Here is an 18,566-nt window from a genome sequence, read left to right on the forward strand (position 1 = left end):
GTTAGAGTGTCCGCCCTGAGATCGGTAGGTTGTGAGTTATACCAAAGACTATAATAATGGGACCCATTACCTCCCTGCTTGGCACTCAGCATCATGGGTTGGAATTGGGGGTTAAATCACCAAAAATTCTTCCCGGGCGTGGTCACTGCTGCTGCCCACTGCTCCCCTCACCTCCCCCTCCCAGGGGGTGAACAAGGGTGATGGGTCAAATGCATAGGACAAATGTCATTACACCTAGTGGATGACAATCATTGGTACTTTAACTTAGATGTGCACACTGTGGCCACACCAGCAGCACAAACCTGAATAAATACCAAGTTAAATGTTTTATTACTATAATCAAATGACAGCAGTAATGTCCATGGGATTATTTTCTAAAATAAGTGTTTTGGCCCACTTACAATGACAGTAACACAATATATTGTTTTTCATGTGCTGTGTACTACTAATATTGTATGTCTGGGTGGGGGTCCTGCTTTGGAAATATTTTGTACCCCTTTACGATCGCATTGAGTTCCCACTAAAACATTCACATGTTGCACAATGAGATGTAAACATGGGATCATGTGTACACTCCTGTAACTTTCTGTTTGCAAAATATATCTTTATTAGTATTTTTTTTAAATATAATAACATCATTTCATGATTAATATTTATAAATTAAGATTAAATTAAGAAAAAAACATTTTATTTTTCACTAAAGAAGAGTTCGGTGAATGCGCATATGAAACTGGTGGGGTTTCACAACCACTGCTCTCAATGGTTCTCAACTCTCTGTTCTACAAACGACCGGTATGTGGCAGCAGTGAGTCCGGTCAGCGGATGAGTGGAGTAGAAGGAGTGACGTACTTCCGCCCGGAGTTGAGTCGCCAGGTCATGTTCCCACTCGGAGAAGACGCTGGTGCAGTCAGTCCGTGGACGCTGTGTGTGGTGGACGCTGACTAACGTCGACACCAAAACTGCCGCTTTGGTTTTCGTTGACGTTAGAAGGAGACTACGTCAGTGCTGTCTTTTTGTGTGTAGAACCGCCATGGCTAAAGTTCAGGTACTAAAGGTCGCTGTATTGGACAACCCTAGCCCATTTGGGAATCCGTTTCAGTTCGAAATCACGTTTGAATGCATGGAGAATTTGTCCGAAGGTGAGTACTATTTCCCTCCTATTTCCTATAAGAGTAAAACACGTTCGTTTATATGGATAACGCCATAGCTATTCGCTATCTTCTGATATAGACTTCTGTGCTGTAAACTTTTATGCGTATCAGTCACAAGTCAATTGCTACGTCCTGTGTTTCCGTTATTTGCTGTCGAAATCAGTCAAATCCATTTTAGCAGGAATGTTGAATTTTGGCGCTGGCGCGGTTTGTTTTGGCGCCCCGTCTGTACTCCGCTCTGATTGGTTGACATGTCAAACCATGCGAGAGCTGATTGGTTGCTGGGAGAGCGTCTCTGTCGTAACTGACAGATGGAATGGTTTGCCGCGAATTTATGCCAAACACCACTTTGCCTTTTATAAAAGTCAGGCGTCTTCAAACTTCATTTTTTTCCATTTAGAGTCACATATAAACTTGTAACTAGAGATGTCCGATAATGGCTTTTTTTGCCGATATTCCGATATTGTCCAACTCTTAATTACGAATTCCGATATATTCAGTTGTGGAATTAACACATTATTATGCCTAATTTTGTTGTGATGCCCTGCTGGATGCATTAAACAATGTAACAAGGTTTTCCAAAATAAGTCAACTCAAGTTATGGAGAAAAAAAATGCCAACATGGCACTGCCATATTTATTTTGAAGTCACAAAGTACCAGAGGTGGGTAGAGTAGCCAGAAATTGTACTCAAGTAAGAGTACTGTTACTTTAGAGATTTATTACTCAAGTAAAAGTAATGAGTAGTCACCCAAATATTTACTTGAGTAAAAGTAAAAAGTATACACACACACACATATCATATGTGTGTATATATATATATATATATATGATGAAAGCGGATACAATTTCACCCTCACCTATGAACCCACGCCAGGAAACCAGCCAAAAAAGAACAGAAAACGGAACGACATCATCTGGTACAACCCCCCATACAGCAAAAACGTCTCAACGAACATTGGACACAAATTCCTCAATCTGATTGACAAACACTTTCCCAAAGACAACATCCTAAGAAAAGTATTCAACAAGAACAACATTAAATTGAGCTACAGCTGCATGAACAATATACGACAAATCATCTCAAACCACAACAAAACAATTGCAAATGAGCCGTCGGCCCTCAGACAGAACGACTCCAAAACCAACAAAGGATGTAATTGTCGAAAGAAACCTGATTGCCCTCTCAACGGGGGGTGCTTACAAACATCAGTTGTCTACCAATCTAAGGTAATACGCAAGGACATTAACACATCCGACACATATGTAGGATTAACCGAGGGAGAATTCAAAACCAGATGGAACAATCACAAGGCTTCTTTCAGGAACAAAAACCTGCGAAATACCACAGAACTCAGCAAACACATTTGGGACCTCAAAGACAATAATGTTGAATATTCAATAACATGGCAAATTCTTGCATCCAGCACACCTTACAATAGTGGTAATAAAAGATGCAACCTATGCTTGAAAGAGAAACTGTTTATTATTTACCGTCCAGACCTGTCATCCCTCAACAAGCGCAGCGAAATTGTAACAGCATGCCGCCATAGACGGAAACACCTCCTAGGTAACACATGAGCCAATCACCACGCCCCTAGGCCAGCCTGTACCCACCCACTCTGTGCCCTATATAAACCATGGTATGCGAATGCTCCCATTAAAATCTCCTGACGATTGAGGGTACCCCCCCTCATGAAACAGGCCTGTAGAGATGAAATAGTCTTGTGATTTTTTCCCACACATACATATATATATACATATATATATATATATATATATATATATATATATATATATATATATATATATATATATACATACATTGATATATACAGTATATCATTTATATTTATTTATTTTGCCGTTTTTGTTTACATGTTAAAGGTGTTTTAATGAATATACATGCATGTTTAACACATATAGATTCCTTTCTTTCATGTTGACAAGAATATAAGTTGGTGTATTACCTGATTCTGATGACTTGCATTGATTGGAATCAGACAGCAGTGCTTAACGTCCACGTTTTCAAATGCAGGAGAAAAAAAGTTCTTCCTTTCTCTCTAATACCACATGAAAGTGGTTGGTTTTTGGTATCTTATTTGTCCAGCTTCCATATTCGTTTTTATACACTTTACAAGAAATACATTGGCGGCAAATTCCGTAGCTTGCTAGCTTGTTTGCGCTGGCTTTCGGAGACTCTTATTTTGAAAGGGCAGGCGCGATGGAGCGGCACTTTTATTGTGAAGACAGGAACTGTGCAGTCAGTCTTCAGGCTTGTGACGGGATGTACGTTTGAAATAAAAAAGTGTCTTTTTTTCCTTCACACTTTTGATTGATTGATTGAAACTTGTATTAGTAGATTGCACAGTACAGTACATATTCCGAACAATTGACCACTAAATGGTAACACCCCAATACGTTTTTCAACTTGTTTAAGTCAGGTCATGTGACCGCCTGGCTCTCTTTGATTGGTCCAACGTCACCAGTGACTGCATCTGATTGGTGGAACGGAGTCAAACGTCACTAGTGACTGCATTTTATTGGTGGAACGGAGTGAAACGTCACCAGTAACGCAGGCACTTTGAAGGTCTGTCTGACAGACCAAAACAAACAAAGCGTGCATTAACAGATCGATAAAAATTAGTAGCGAGTAGCGAGCTGAATGTAGATAAAAGTAACGGAGTAAAAGTAGCGTTTCTTCTCTATAAATATACTCAAGTAAAAGTAAAAGTAAGTTGCATTAAAACTACTCTTAGAAGTACAATTGATCCCAAAAGTTACTCAAGTAGATGTAACGGAGTAAATGTAGCGCGTTACTACCCACCTCTGCAAAGTACATCATTTTTTTAACATGCCTCAAAGCAGCAGCTTGGAATTTGGGACATGCTCTCCCTGAGAGACCATGAGGAGGTTGAGGTTGGGGTGGGTGTATATTGTAGCGTCCCGGAAGAGTTAGTGCTGCAAGGGGTTCTGGGTATTTGTTCTGTTGTGTTTATGTTGTGTTACGGTGCGGAAGTTCTCCCGAAATGTGTTTGTCATTCTTGTTTGGTGTGGGTTCACAGTGTGCCGCATATTTGTAACAGTGTTAACGTTGTTTATACGGCCACCCTCAGTGTGACCTGTATGGCTGTTGACCAAGTATGCCTGGCATTCACTTGTGTGTGTGAAAAGCCGTAGATATTATGTGATTGGGCCGGCACGCAAAGGCAGAGCCTTTAAGGTTTATTGGCGCGCTGTACTTATCCCTACGTCCGTGTACCACTCCGTACAGCGGCGTTTTAAAAAGTCATAAATTTTACTTTTTGAAACCGATACCGATAATTTCTGATATTACATTTCAAAGCATTTATCGGCCAATATTGTCTGTACTTGTAACAAAGACAATATTTGTGGGCGGGGGGGGGGGTGCACTTGTATATCTTTACTAGACACACTAAAATAAATCCACAGTAGTTCAATATTGGAAATAGAGTTGTCTCACATCAACTTGTATATATCAATATCATATGCACATATTAATAAATATACAAATACAAATGCAATATACAAATAAATAATTTGTATAAATAAACGCGTGTTTGTAAATATATTTTTGAGATTTGAAAACATACAAATAAAATGTATGAATATAAAATTGTGACATACAAATAAATCAAGAATTTCTATAATTAAACGTGTATTTGTAAATGTATTTTTGAGATTTGAATATAAATATGCTTGATTTTGTATTTGGATTGAATTTGCACATGTGGATCGCTTTTTTGCTTTTGTGTCGATAAGACATTCCTACCACAAACCAGGTGCACAAATAAATGTGACCTAGTTTGAATGTGGAGTTACACACTCCCCTGAACAACCAGCAGAGGGCACTGCAGCCAGAGCGGTCTGGGTCACAGACATGGCGAGCCAATCAGAGGCACACTAGGGAGGGTCAGATAGTGGATAAAATGGATGGGTAAATAATAAATAGTATTGATAACTGTTTCAGGTGTGTTAGACCCCGTTGACACTACGCTAAGGTTATCCAGGGTAAATCCCACCTAACCTTATCCATGTCCACACACAACAATGCCACCGTTTAAAACCCCCGTCCGCCGGCGCAACCCGACCTAGTACGCATGTGCGGAAAATGCACACGTCATAGTCATCTCCAGTGTTGCTTTGTGTGCAAGTTCTTAAATTTAACTTATCTGAACAATATCCAGTGTTGTGGTATTTCAATGAACTGGAATCCAGTGTGCTGTGGGGCCTATTGTAGTGAATCACACCTGAGACATCATAAATTAATCAAATCTTTATTAGACACGTAAACAATGGAATATAGAACATTTTAAGTCAATCAAACTAGGGATCTAGCTATCTGGTCAAGACACTCCTCACTGTTTTGCCTTCACCTTCATTGTTCATTCGTTTTTGGTGACTTTATATACCCTGGACCTAGACGTTGAGTCCGCGACATACATGGCGGACAATAACTGATACAGTCTGCTTTGCCAGTCCAAATGCATTCGCCGTTTTCCTCGACGGCCAGGTAATACAAAGCACACGCTACCTTTTTTATCACATCCGCGGCAGCTCGCATTCTCGTTGTCTCTCCTTCGACAAATGGACAACGTTTTTCGCTAAGTAGAAACACAGCTGATCCAGCCGGACATTGAAAAGTTATCTTGCCGTCTGAGAAGTGTTGTATCCGAAATAGCTGCAATTGCTTTCTCTTAAGGTATTGATGTGTGATTTCCACAAGTGTCTGTACATGTAGAAGAAGGAGAAACATGGCATGTCTGAATGACTCGCCTTCATATGTCCAGTGGTTAGCTCCAAGCTACGAAACCGCTTTATTATGCCGCTGGCTGTGGCGTGGTCTTTCTGATGTCACTTCCTGTGTGGGCGTGGTCTTTCTGGCGTCCCTTCCTCTCCGAATTCACTTTGTAAACCATCATTGAGTCCATGCAAAGCTAAGTCCCGGAGATTCAAGAATTACACGGCTGACTTACCCGTGTAAAAATTTGTCCGAGGAGGGGGACCTTAAACGCTGGTTTAGTGTGACTGAAACGGGGCTTAGGCTAAATAATTATTCGTTTAAGGGGCTAAACGACTTAGTGTAGACATGGCCTGAGTTATGTTGCTAATAAACAAACCCAGGCGAAAACATAACCTTTATGGCAGAGGTAAAGATATCTATAACACCGAATCTTAAAGGGGAACATTATCACCAGACCTATGTAAGCGTCAATATATACCTTGATGTTGTAGAAAAAGACCATATATTTTTTTAACCGATTTCCAAACTCTAAATAGGTGAATTTTGGCGAATTAAACGCCTTTCTATTATTCGCCCTCGGAGCAATGACGTCACAACGTGACGCAATCCACCATTTTCTCAAACACATTACAAACACCTAGTCAAATCAGCTCTGTTATTTTCCGTTTTTTCGACTGTTTTCCGTACTTTGGAGACATCATGCCTCGTCGGTGTGTTGTCGGAGGGTGTAACAACACGAACAGGGACGGATTCAAGTTGCACCAGTGGCCCAAAGATGCGAAAGTGACAAGAAATTGGACGTTTGTTCCGCACACTTTACCGACGAAAGCTATGCTACGACAGAGATGGCAAGAATGTGTGGATATCCTGCGACACTCAAAGCAGATGCATTTCCAACGATAAAGTCAAAGAAATCTGCCGCCAGACCCCCAGGAAAAGAGAGCAGATGAGGGTATGTCTACAGAATATATTAATTGATGAAAACTGGGCTGTCTGCACTCTCAAAGTGCATGTTGTTGCCAAATGTATTTCATATGCTGTAAACCTAGTTCATAGTTGTTAGTTTCCTTTAATGCCAAACAAACACATACCAATCGTTGGTTAGAAGGCGATCGCCGAATTCGTCCTCGCTTTCTCCCGTGTCGCTGGCTGTCGTGTCGTTTTCGTCGGTTTCGCTTGCATACGGTTCAAACCGATATGGCTCAATATCTTCAGTTTCTTCTTCAATTTCGTTTTCGCTACCTGCCTCCACACTACAACCATCCGTTTCAATACATGCGTAATCTGTTGAATCGCTTAAGCCGCTGAAATCCAAGTCTGAACCCGAGCTAATGTCGCTATAAACTTGCTGTTCTATCCGCCATGTTTGTTTGTATCGGCATCACTATGTGACGTCACAGGAAAATGGACGGGTGTATATAACGATGGTTAAAATCAGGCACTTTGAAGCTTTTTTTAGGGATATTGCGTGATGGGTAAAATTTAGAAAAAAACTTCGAAAAATAAAATAAGCCACTGGGAACTGATTTTTAATGGTTTTAACCCTTCTGAAATTGTGATAATGTTCCCCTTTAAGACTTCCACTTCTCACGTGTGTTATGTCAGATCTGGAATGGAAGCTCATCTATGTTGGATCAGCTGAGAGTGAAGAATATGACCAGGTTCTAGATTCTGTCCTGGTGGGACCAGTCCCAGCTGGCAGACACAAGTTTGTGTTTCAGGTGAGTCGTGAGCCTTGGTTGAGTCGCAGCATGTATTTTCTGTCCCGGCTATGTTTGTGTTTTGAATAACGTGGCAGGATAACCAAACCTTCCAACATCTTCCTTTCTCCCTGTGTGTGATCCTCTCAGGCTGATGCTCCAAACACAGGACTTATTCCAGAGACTGACGCTGTCGGAGTCACCGTACTCCTTATAACCTGCACTTACAATGGTCAGAACTTCATACGCATTGGTTACTATGTCAACAATGAGTACACTGACCCTGAACTACGAGAAAACCCACCTCTGAAACCCGACTACTCCAAGGTACGAGATGGCGGTCAGGCCTTTTCTTTGTTAATGATTAAAGACCATATTTGTTGAAAGATTAGAGGGACAAGTGGTAGAAAATGGATGGATAGATGGATTCCTGCAGCTTTTGACCCTTAAATATTGCATTACCATCCACTGCTTTACTTGTATTTATCTCTATTGCAAATGGGCCTTTAATGAAATGTTTTACATCGATTATACTCAGGAACATATGATCAAATATAAATACATGACATTTCTTACATCTAGATTTTAAACTAATGCCCTTATCATTACAAGTACGTCCTAATCAGCATATTTTTCAAATAAAGTACATCCCTGTTATTTGTTGGGACAAGACCCCCTAGCACAGGGGTGTCAAACTCAAATACAGAGTGGGCCAAAATGTAAAACTGAACAAAGCCGCGGGCCAAGGTTGAACAAATTAACCTTTTAATAGGGACCCAAACAAGTTTTGCATTGAATATTGAACAAGCAAGGCTTATATAACTTTATAGTGACATGCAAAATCGAGTTTCAAATAATAATAAAAAAATATCATTGGCATATCAAATACAATTTAAATAAAAATTGAATGCCTCTTTTCTATTTGCAGCCTTCTGAGGTAAATATCAACATTAACTTTTTCCACAGGCTAATAAATTTGTAAATAAAATAATCAATCAATCAATCAATCAATCTTTATTTATATAGCCCTAAATCACAAGTGTCTCAAAGGGCTGCACAAGCCACAACGACATCCTCGGTACAAAGCCCACATACGGGCAAGGAAAAACTCACCCCAGTGGGACGTCGATGTGAATGACTATGAGAAACCTTGGAGAGGACCGCATATGTGGGTAACCCCCCCCCCCCTCTAGGGGAGACCGAAAGCAATGGATGTCGAGTGGGTCTGACATAATATTGTGAGAGTCCAGTCCATAGTGGATCCAACATAATAGTAAGAGTCCAGTCCATAGTGGGGCCAGCAGGACACCATCCCGAGCGGAGACGGGTCAGCAGCGCAGAGATGTTCCCAGCCGATGCACAGGCGAGCGGTCCACCCCGGGTCCCGACTCTGGACAGCCAGCACTTCATCCATGGCCACCGGACCTGTGCCCCCCCCCCGCCCCCCCCTCAAGGAAAAGGGGAGCAGAGGAGAAAAGAAAAGAAACGGCAGATCAACTGGTCTAACAGGGGGGCTATTTAAAGGCTAGAGTATACAAATGAGTTTTAAGATGGGACTTAAATGCTTCTACTGAGGTAGCATCTCTAATTGTTACCGGGAGGGCATTCCATAGTACTGGAGCCCGAATAGAAAACGCTCTATAGCCCGCAGACTTTTTTTGGGCTCTGGGAATCACTAATAAGCCGGAGTTCTTTGAACGCAGATTTCTTGCCGGGACATATGGTACAATGCAATCGACAAGATAGGACGGAGCTAGACCGTGTAGTATTTTATACGTAAGTAGTAAAACCTTAAAGTCACATCTTAAGTGCACAGGAAGCCAGTGCAGGTGAGCCAGTATAGGCGTAATATGATCAAACTTTCTTGTTCTTGTCAAAAGTCTAGCAGCCGCATTTTGTACCAACTGTAATTTTTTAATGCTAGACATAGGGAGACCCGAAAATAATACGTTACAGTAGTCGAGACGAGACGTAACGAACGCATGAATAATGATCTCAGCGTCGCTAGTGGATAAAATAGAACGAATTTTAGCGATATTACGGAGATGAAAGAAGGCCGTTATAGTAACACTCTTAATGTGTGATTCAAAGGAGAGAGTTGGGTCGAAGATAATACCCAGATTCTTTACTGATTCGCCTTGTGTAATTGTTTGGTTGTCAAATGTTAAGGTGGTATTATTAAATAAATGTCGGTGTTTAGCAGGACCGATAATCAGCATTTCCGTTTTCTTGGCGTTGAGTTGCAAGAAGTTAGCGGACATCCATTGTTTAATTTCATTAAGACACGCCTCCAGCTGACTACAATCCGGCGTGTTGGTCAACTTTAGGGGCATGTAGAGTTGGGTGTCATCAGCATAACAATGAAAGCTAACACCGTATTTGCGTATGATGTCGCCTAGCGGCAGCATGTAAATACTAAAGTGTGCAGGGCCAAGAACCAAACCCTGAGGAACTCCGCACGTTACCTTAACATAGTCCGAGGTCACATTATTATGGGAGACGCATTGCATCCTGTCAGTAAGATAAGAGTTAAACCACGACAAAGCTAAGTCTGACATACCAATACGTGTTTTGATACGCTCTAATAAAATATTATGATCGACGGTATCGAAAGCAGCGCTAAGATCAAGAAGCAGCAACATAGATGACTCATCAGAATCCATCGTTAGCAGTAGATCATTAGTCATTTTTGCGAGGGCTGTCTCCGTAGAGTGATTTGCCCTGAAACCGGATTGAAAAGGTTCACAGAGATTGTTAGACACTAAGTGTTCATTTAGCTGCTGTGCGACAATTTTTTCGAGGATTTTCGAAATAAAGGGAAGGTGGGACACCGGTCGGTAGTTTACCATGAGGTCAGGATCAAGGTTAGGTCTTTTGAGCAGAGGATGAATAACCGCTTTCTTGAATGCTAGGGGAACAGTGCCAGAGGAAAGTGATAAGTTTATAATATTTAGCACTGATGGACCTAATAATAAAAAAAGCTCCTTGATAAGTTTCCCAGGAAGTGGGTCAAGTAAACATGTTGTTTGTTTTATCCCACTTACACGCTGTAATAGTTCCTCTAATGTTATTTCATCAAAAAGAGAGAGACTATTTTGTATTGCAGTATCCGTCATAGATACAGTTGTATCTGTGTTCATAGAACCCAGTTGTAGCTGGGATGCGTTGTCTTTAATCTCCTTTCTAATGAGTTCAATTTTCTTATTAAAGAAATTCATAAAGTCATCTGCCGAGTGGGTGGAGCTATTGGGAGGAGTCCCTTGTTGGGTTAGCGATGCTACTGTACTAAACAAAAATTTAGGGTCGTTTTTGTTGAGGCGGATGAGATTTGAGTAATATTTAGCTTTAGCTAAGGTAAGCATGCGTTTATACGATATTAAACTATCACTCCATGCTTGATGGAAAACCTCAAGCTTGGTCGCGCGCCATTTGTGTTCCAACTTTCTACATGATAATTTATGAGCTCTGGTTTCCTCTGTAAACCATGGGGTGCGCCTTTTAGGGGCCCTTTTTTGTTTTAGCGGTGCTATACTATCAATGGTTTTGCGCAGGGCATTGTCAAAGTTGTTAGTGAGGTTATCAATAGAGCCGACATAATTTGGGAATGGTGCCATTACCGAAGGCAGTAGGTCAGCAAGAGTCATCGTTGTGGCGGCATTAATGTTGCGGCTGCTATAGCAGTTATTATTATTATTAGTTTGTTGACAATGAGTCAGAACTTCGAATTTTATAAGGTAATGATCGGACATTACTTTAGTATACGGGAGTACCATAACTTTGGAGGTGGTGACACCCCTGACCAGCACTAGATCTATCGTATTGCCGTGGCGATGCGTAGGTTCATTTATTATTTGTGTAAGACCACAGCTATCAATTATAGTCTGGAGCGCCACGCACTGAGGGTCCGATGGGGTATTCATATGGATATTAAAGTCCCCCATTATGATTATATTGTCTGCGTGCGTCACTAGATCAGCAACGAACTCTGAGAATTCATTAATAAAGTCCGAGTAGGGCCCTGGGGGCGGTAGATAACAGCCATATCGAGAGGCAGCGGTGCGACAGACCTCATAGTAAGCACCTCAAACGATTTGTATTTATTATTTAGGTTAGGGGTAAGGTTAAAGTTTTCATAATAATGAATAAACCAACCATTCAGGACTTTAAACTGCTCAGTTTGCAACACACTGATCTAATCTGATGTGCCCAAGCCAGATACCTGCCATCTTTTCTTGGATGCTAGTTCATTAATGTCGGGGCTCAGGCTTTGAGCTGAGGCAACCTTCATTATCGAACGAAGGTGTTCATCAGTCATTATATCTCGTAGTCCACCCGGACCACAGTCTTGGGGGCGTGCCTTAAAGGCACTGCCTTTAACGTCCTCTACGAACTGTCGTCACTTCCGCTTTTCATCCATTCTAACAATGTGCCGGCCCAGTCCCAAGATATGTGCGGCTTCTGTACTCACACACACGTGAATGCAACGCATGCTTGATCAACAGCGATACAGGTTACACTGAGGGTGGCTGTATAAACAACTTTAACACTGTTAGAAATATACGTGAATCCACACCAAACAAGAATGAAAAACACATTCGGGAGAACATCTGCACCATAACACAACAGAACAAATACCCAGAACACCTTGCAGCCCTAACTCTTCCGTACTGCAATATACACCCCCGCTACCACCAAAAAAAATAGCAATTAATGGACGCACCCAAAGAAAAGCCTATTTTTGATACTCTAACCCCTTTATTCGCCTCTGGCAGTTATAAAACACAGTAAGATGCTTTTAGGCAAGTTGGGATGTGTGTAACTACAATACTGTATGCGTCAAATTGTTCTTGTATAACATTTATTTTTGAATGTGCTGCATCTTGGCCTGCGCAAGACCCCCGTCACGTGACTGCAAACTTGACATCTCATTGGCTGGTTCTGACCTAGACACAAACGATTGAACACACACGCTTTGCTCACAAATTTTCAATTAAATTGTTAGCATACTTCGAATAAAATTCAGTTTACAAAAATTCAAATGAAAAAAATTCAGTGACATAAATTTGGTGTTGGTAATAAAGACTTGGATTATTCTCAGTTTGTCAACTTAATCGTGCAGTACAGTCTTCTTATTCTTATTTAAGAATATTTAATAATAATGTCATCACAGGGCGTTCACTCGTTCGCAAATGGACTGCTTGGTTTGTCGTGGAAGATGTTTCGCTGCTCATTTGAGTAGGCTTCATCAGTTTTTTTCTCACTACGATCGGGGCGAAACCATCCTTGCCCAAGCGCACCATCCTGGTTTTGGAGTATAAATATTTGGGGCTTGGGCACCAACTGTTGGGCTTGATCTGACCAATCTGTAAGTCTATTAGCACGAACTGATGAAGCGCACCCGGATGAGCGGCGAAACGTCTTCCAAGACAAACCAAGCAGTCCAGTTGCGATCAATTGAACGCCCTGAGATGACAACAACCTGGATGAATGAGAACCTTCATAGTCATTAATAATAATGACAACCTGGTACCACTTTTTAGGAGGTGCAGAGTCACAGTGTGGATTTTGAGAATATTTTATTTTTTAGTTATTTTTTATTGATATTTACGGCATTTAAAAAGACTGTCCTTAATTTTCCTGCAACAAACGGTATTCTGTTTTTCCTCGTTTCATTTTTTACTTTAAGCCAGGAACCATTTTTTTCTGTTTTTCTTGTTTCATTTTTTACTTTAAGCCAGGAACCATTTTTTTTCCAGCAACAATAGCGCCCTCCTCTGTTTGCTGGGAATAAGTACAAACTATTATACTGTACCGCCAATGCTTTTACAGCCTAATTAATCACATTACAATCAACACAATTATGAACAATTTGCTATGGTCATCATACTCTTTATTTAATGCTGTATGGTTAAATTGTTTTGAAATGTTATCCATGAGTTGAATTTGCTCCATCAGAACTCTTCATATTAAATCATTAATCATAGTCTACAGTAATATTTCAGGCATATGAAACGGCGGAAACATAAATAAATAAAAATCAATTTAAGAGTTGTGCAAGATGGCATCTGAGGGCCATACATTGTACTGTAACTGCACCTTTTGTCCATGTAGATAAAAAAAAGTGTTCATACATGTGATTTTACACATGTCAGAAGACACCAACTACAAACCCCGTTTCCATATGAGTTGGGAAATTGTGTTAGATGTAAATATAAACGGAATACAATGATTTGCAAATCCTTTTCAACCCATATTCAATTGAATGCACTACAAAGACAACATATTTGATGTTCAAACTCATAAGCTTTATATTTTTTTTGCAAATAATAATTAACTTAGAATTTCATGGCTGCAACACGTGCCAAAGTAGTTGGGAAAGGGCATGTTCACCACTGTGTTACATGGCCTTTCCTTTTAACAACACTCAGTAAACGTTTGGGAACTGAGGAGACACATTTTTGAAGCTTCTCAGGTGGAATTCTTTCCCATTCTTGCTTGATGTACAGCTTAAGTTGTTCAACAGTCCGGGGGTCTCCGTTGTGGTATTTTAGGCTTCATAATGCGCCACACATTTTCAATGGGAGACAGGTCTGGAATACAGGCAGGCCAGTCTAGTACCCAGACTCTTTTACTACGAAGCCACGTTGATGTAACACGTGGCTTGGCATTTTCTTGCTGAAATAAGCAGGGGCGTCCATGGTAACGTTGCTTGGATGGCAACATATGTTGCTCCAAAACCTGTATGTACCTTTCAGCATTAATGGCACCTTCACAGATGTGTAAGTTACCCATGTCTTGGGCACTAATACACCCCCATACCATCACAGATGCTGGCTTTTACACTTTGCGCCTATAACAATCCGGATGGTTCTTTTCCTCTTTGGTCCGGAGGACACGACGTCAACAGTTTCCAAAAACAATTTGAAATGTGGACTCGTCAGACCACAGAACACTTTTCCACTTTGTATCAGTCCATCTTAAATGAGCTCAGGCCCAGCGAAGCCGACGGCGTTTCTGGGTGTTGTTGATAAACGGTTTTCGCCTTGCATAGGAGAGTTTTAACTTGCACTTACAGATACAGCGATCAACTGTAGTTACTGACAGTGAGTTTCTGAAGTGTTCCTGAGCCCATGTGGTGATATCCTTTACACACTGATGTCGCTTGTTGATGCAGTACAGCCTGAGGGATCGAAGGTCACAGGCTTAGCTGCTTACGTGCAGTAATTTCTCCAGATTCTCTGAACCCTTTGATGATATTACGGACCGTAGATGGTGAAATCCCTAAATTCCTTGCAATAGCTGGTTGAGAAAGGTTTTTCTTAAACTGTTCAACAATTTGCTCACGCATTTGTTGACAAAGTGGTGACCCTCGCCCCATCCTTGTTTGTGAATGACTGAGCATTTCATGGTATCTGCTTTTACTCCCAACCATGGCACCCACCTGTTCCCAATTTGCCTGTTCACCTGTGGGATGATCCAAATAAGTGTTTGATGAGCATTCCTCAACTTTATCAGTATTTATTGCCACGTTTCCCAACTTCTTTGTCACGTGTTGCTGGCATCAAATTCTGAAGTTAATGATAATTTGCTAAAAAAAAAAATGTTTATCAGTTTGAACATCAAATATGTTGTCTTTGTAACATATTCAACTGAATATGGGTTGAAAATGATTTGCAAATCATTGTATTCCGTTTATATTTACATCTAACACAATTTCCCAACTCATATGGAAACGGGGTTTGTATTTGAAACATTGGCAGCGAATAATGACTGGACTGCAGTGAGGTGTTTTGCCATTTTTGACAAGGGAGCATAAGCAGCTTGCTTCTGGAAGGCATCATGTATTGTATGCGTGATGGTGGTCGATGATGCAGCTGTGGCATTAAATGTGCCCGCTGCACGCCCACTCTGTAATTAAGGGAAACGCAAATGCATTATTATTTGTATTGGATGCTGATTATTATTATAATCATCTGACTGACAGACACACACACACACACACATGCGCTATAACTAATGTTATTCCTGTAAAAACAAAACACGTTGCCGTGTTTCTGCTAGGATTTTTTTTTAACGCGAACATGAAGTAGCAGCGGTCATAAACAACACAAAACACGCTTAAACAAAAGTACATTTTGCTGTGCTACAGTGAGTATGCGTCGTGCGCACACACTACTGGCTCGCACCGGTAGCGCCCAATAACATGTATATTTTACAGAAGTAACATAACAACATAATATTTATGTTAGCGTCAAAACAGGCTCATCTTTTAGTGCTGGCAGGCGTTGATTAGCCACATTTTCAACTTTTTTTGTGAAGCCCTTGTATGTTGTGACCAGTTGAACCTCCTCGGGTACTGAGTTCCACACATTTGCGCTCCTTACTGACCAGGCCGACCTACTGAAAGTGCTCCTGCGCAGAGGAATATAACAGTCACCTCTGACAGAGCCTGGAGTGACACGCTCACGGCTGTTTCGTTGGCTGATGAACTCTGCTTGAGGATCTGGAGCCAATACATGCAGTACTTTATAGATCACTTTTAAGTCTGCAAATATGTAAAGACTCTCCCAGTTTAAAATATTGTATTTTTTTAGAATGGCACAGTGATGATAGGGCCTAGATTTTTTTTTTAATCCATAACTTTAATTGCTTGTTTGTACAAGATTTCCAATGGGTTTTTTGAACTCTGATCAGCCTAAGACCAGCTGGTAAGGCAATAGTTAAAGGGGAACATTATCACAATTTCAGAAGGGTTAAAACCATTAAAAATCAGTTCCCAGTGGCTTATTTTATTTTTAGAAGTTTTTTTCAAAATTTTACCCATCACGCAATATCCCTAAAAAAAAGCTTCAAAGTGCCTGATTTTAACCATCGTTATATACACCCGTCCATTTTCCTGTGACGTCACATAGTGATGCCAACACAAACAAACATGGCGCATAGAACAGCAAGCTATAGCGACATTAGCTCGGATTCAGACTCGGATTTCAGCGGCTTAAGCGATTCAACAGATTACGCATGTATTGAAACGGATGGTTGTAGTGTGGAGGCAGGTAGCGAAAAGGAAATTGAAGAAGAAACTGAAGCTATTGAGCCATATCGGTTTGAACCGTATGCAAGCGAAACCGACGAAAACGACACGACAGCCAGCGACACGGGAGAAAGCGAGGATGAATTCGGCGATCGCCTTCTAACCAACGATTGGTATGTGTTTGTTTGGCATTAAAGGAAACTAACAACTATGAACTAGGTTTACAGCATATGAAATACATTTGGCAACAACATGCACTTTGAGAGTGCGGACAGCCCAATTTTCATCAATTAATATATTCTGTAGACATACCCTCATTCGCTCTCTTTTCCTGAAAGCTGATCCGTCCAGTTTTGGAGTTGTTGTCAGCAGGCCAGGGAAGCTAGGGTCGATATTCTTCTCTTGATCATCTTCGGTGGCATAAGGGACGGTGTGAGCCAAGACATCCAGGGGGTTTAGCTCGCTCGTCTGCGGGAACAAACTGCCGCCATTGCTTGCCGTGCTACCGAGGTCCTTTGTCTCTGAATTGCTCACACACTCCGGCAGATTCAATGGGGGTCTGGCGGCAGATTTCTTTGACTTTATCGTTGGAAATGCATCTGCTTTGAGTGTCGCAGGATATCCACACATTCTTGCCATCTCTGTCGTAGCATAGCTTTCGTCGGTAAAGTGTGCGGAACAAACGTCCAATTTCTTGCCACTTTCGCATCTTTGGGCCACTGGTGCAACTTGAATCCGTCCCTGTTCGTGTTGTTACACCCTCCGACAACACACCGACGAGGCATGATGTCTCCAAGGTACGGAAAACAGTCGAAAAAACGGAAAATAACAGAGCTGATTTGACTCGGTGTTTGAGAAAATGGCGGATTGCTTCCCGATGTGACGCCACGTTGTGACGTCATCGCTCCGAGAGCGAATATTAGAAAGGCGTTTAATTCGCCAAAATTCACCCATTTAGAGTTCGGAAATCGGTTAAAAAAATATATGGTCTTTTTTTCCGCAACATCAAGGTATATAGTGACGCTTACATAGGTCTGGTGATAATGTTCCCCTTTAACCCAAGGTATTTATATTGGCTTACAATTTGTATTCTGTCTCCATTGATATGTATGTATGTTCTGATATGTTTATGCTAATGTTCGTCCAATACTAGTGTGCTATAAATGTGTGACCTCTGTTTAAACCTTTTAGCTGCTGAGGAACATTTTGGCCTCAACCCCCCGAGTCACTCGCTTCCACATTAACTGGGAGGGTCTGGCAGAGGAGTCTGAGAACAGCGAGAACGTGGACCCATCTAACATCTTTTGTTCGTCTTGTAGAAGTGCAGAAAAACCTTGCTGACCAAAAAGCATATTGTTCTATAGGCAGCTACAGAAATGCCTCTGAGTTTTTTTATGCCAAGTTTAGGCTTTTTTTGTAAAACTTGTTACCTCAGTAAGTGTGGAACACTGTTCAATTGCTCCTGGTTCATATAGACATAATTATGTGTTGCAACCAACATTGCTGTAAATAAAGTTTTACAATACATTTATAAAAAAAAATGTTTGTATGTGTTCTGGAAATATTTCTAATATCAAAAAGTGGGTTCATAAAAGATCTTTCTGTGTGGAGTTTGCATGTTCTCCCCGTGACTGCGTGGGTTCCCTCCGGGTACTCCGGCTTCCTCCCACCTCCAAAGACATGCACCTGGGGATAGGTTGATTGGCAACACTAAATTGGCCCTAGTGTGTGGATGTGAGTGTGAATGTTGTCTGTCTATCTGTGTTGGCCCTGCGATGAGGTGGCGACTTGTCCAGGGTGTACCCCGCCTTCCGCCCGATTGTAGCTGAGATAGGCTCCAGCGACCCCAAAGGGAATAAGCGGTAGAAAATGGATGGATGGGTTCATAAAAGTTATTTTGTTTGATGCTCGGACCATTAT

At 41.2% G+C, this 18,566-nt stretch overlaps 1 protein-coding gene across 1 annotated transcript; it reads left to right on the plus strand.

The window, feature by feature from the left end:
• Positions 1-836: 836 nt before the first annotated feature.
• On the plus strand, positions 837-18,187 carry asf1bb (anti-silencing function 1Bb histone chaperone). The gene is made up of 4 exons (XM_061987797.2): positions 837-1,139; positions 7,521-7,636; positions 7,766-7,942; positions 17,838-18,187. Exons 1-4 carry the CDS (start codon positions 1,031-1,033, stop codon positions 17,985-17,987), a joined length of 552 nt encoding a protein of 183 aa, XP_061843781.1. The 5' UTR covers positions 837-1,030; the 3' UTR covers positions 17,988-18,187.
• The last annotated feature ends 379 nt before the right edge of the window (positions 18,188-18,566 follow it).

This window comes from Nerophis lumbriciformis, linkage group LG27 (genome assembly GCF_033978685.3).
Source record: "Nerophis lumbriciformis linkage group LG27, RoL_Nlum_v2.1, whole genome shotgun sequence".
Taxonomy (NCBI): Eukaryota; Metazoa; Chordata; class Actinopteri; order Syngnathiformes; family Syngnathidae; genus Nerophis; species Nerophis lumbriciformis.

Excerpts from the sequence above, each read along its gene's own strand:
- asf1bb (XM_061987797.2), top strand. The coding sequence starts at position 1,031 with ATGGCTAAAGTTCAGGTACTAAAGGTCGCTGTATTGGACAACCCTAGC. Across the intron at positions 1,140-7,520 it reads CATGGAGAATTTGTCCGAAG|ATCTGGAATGGAAGCTCATC; the intron begins GTGAGTACTATT and ends GTGTTATGTCAG. Across the intron at positions 7,943-17,837 it reads TGAAACCCGACTACTCCAAG|CTGCTGAGGAACATTTTGGC; the intron begins GTACGAGATGGC and ends TAAACCTTTTAG.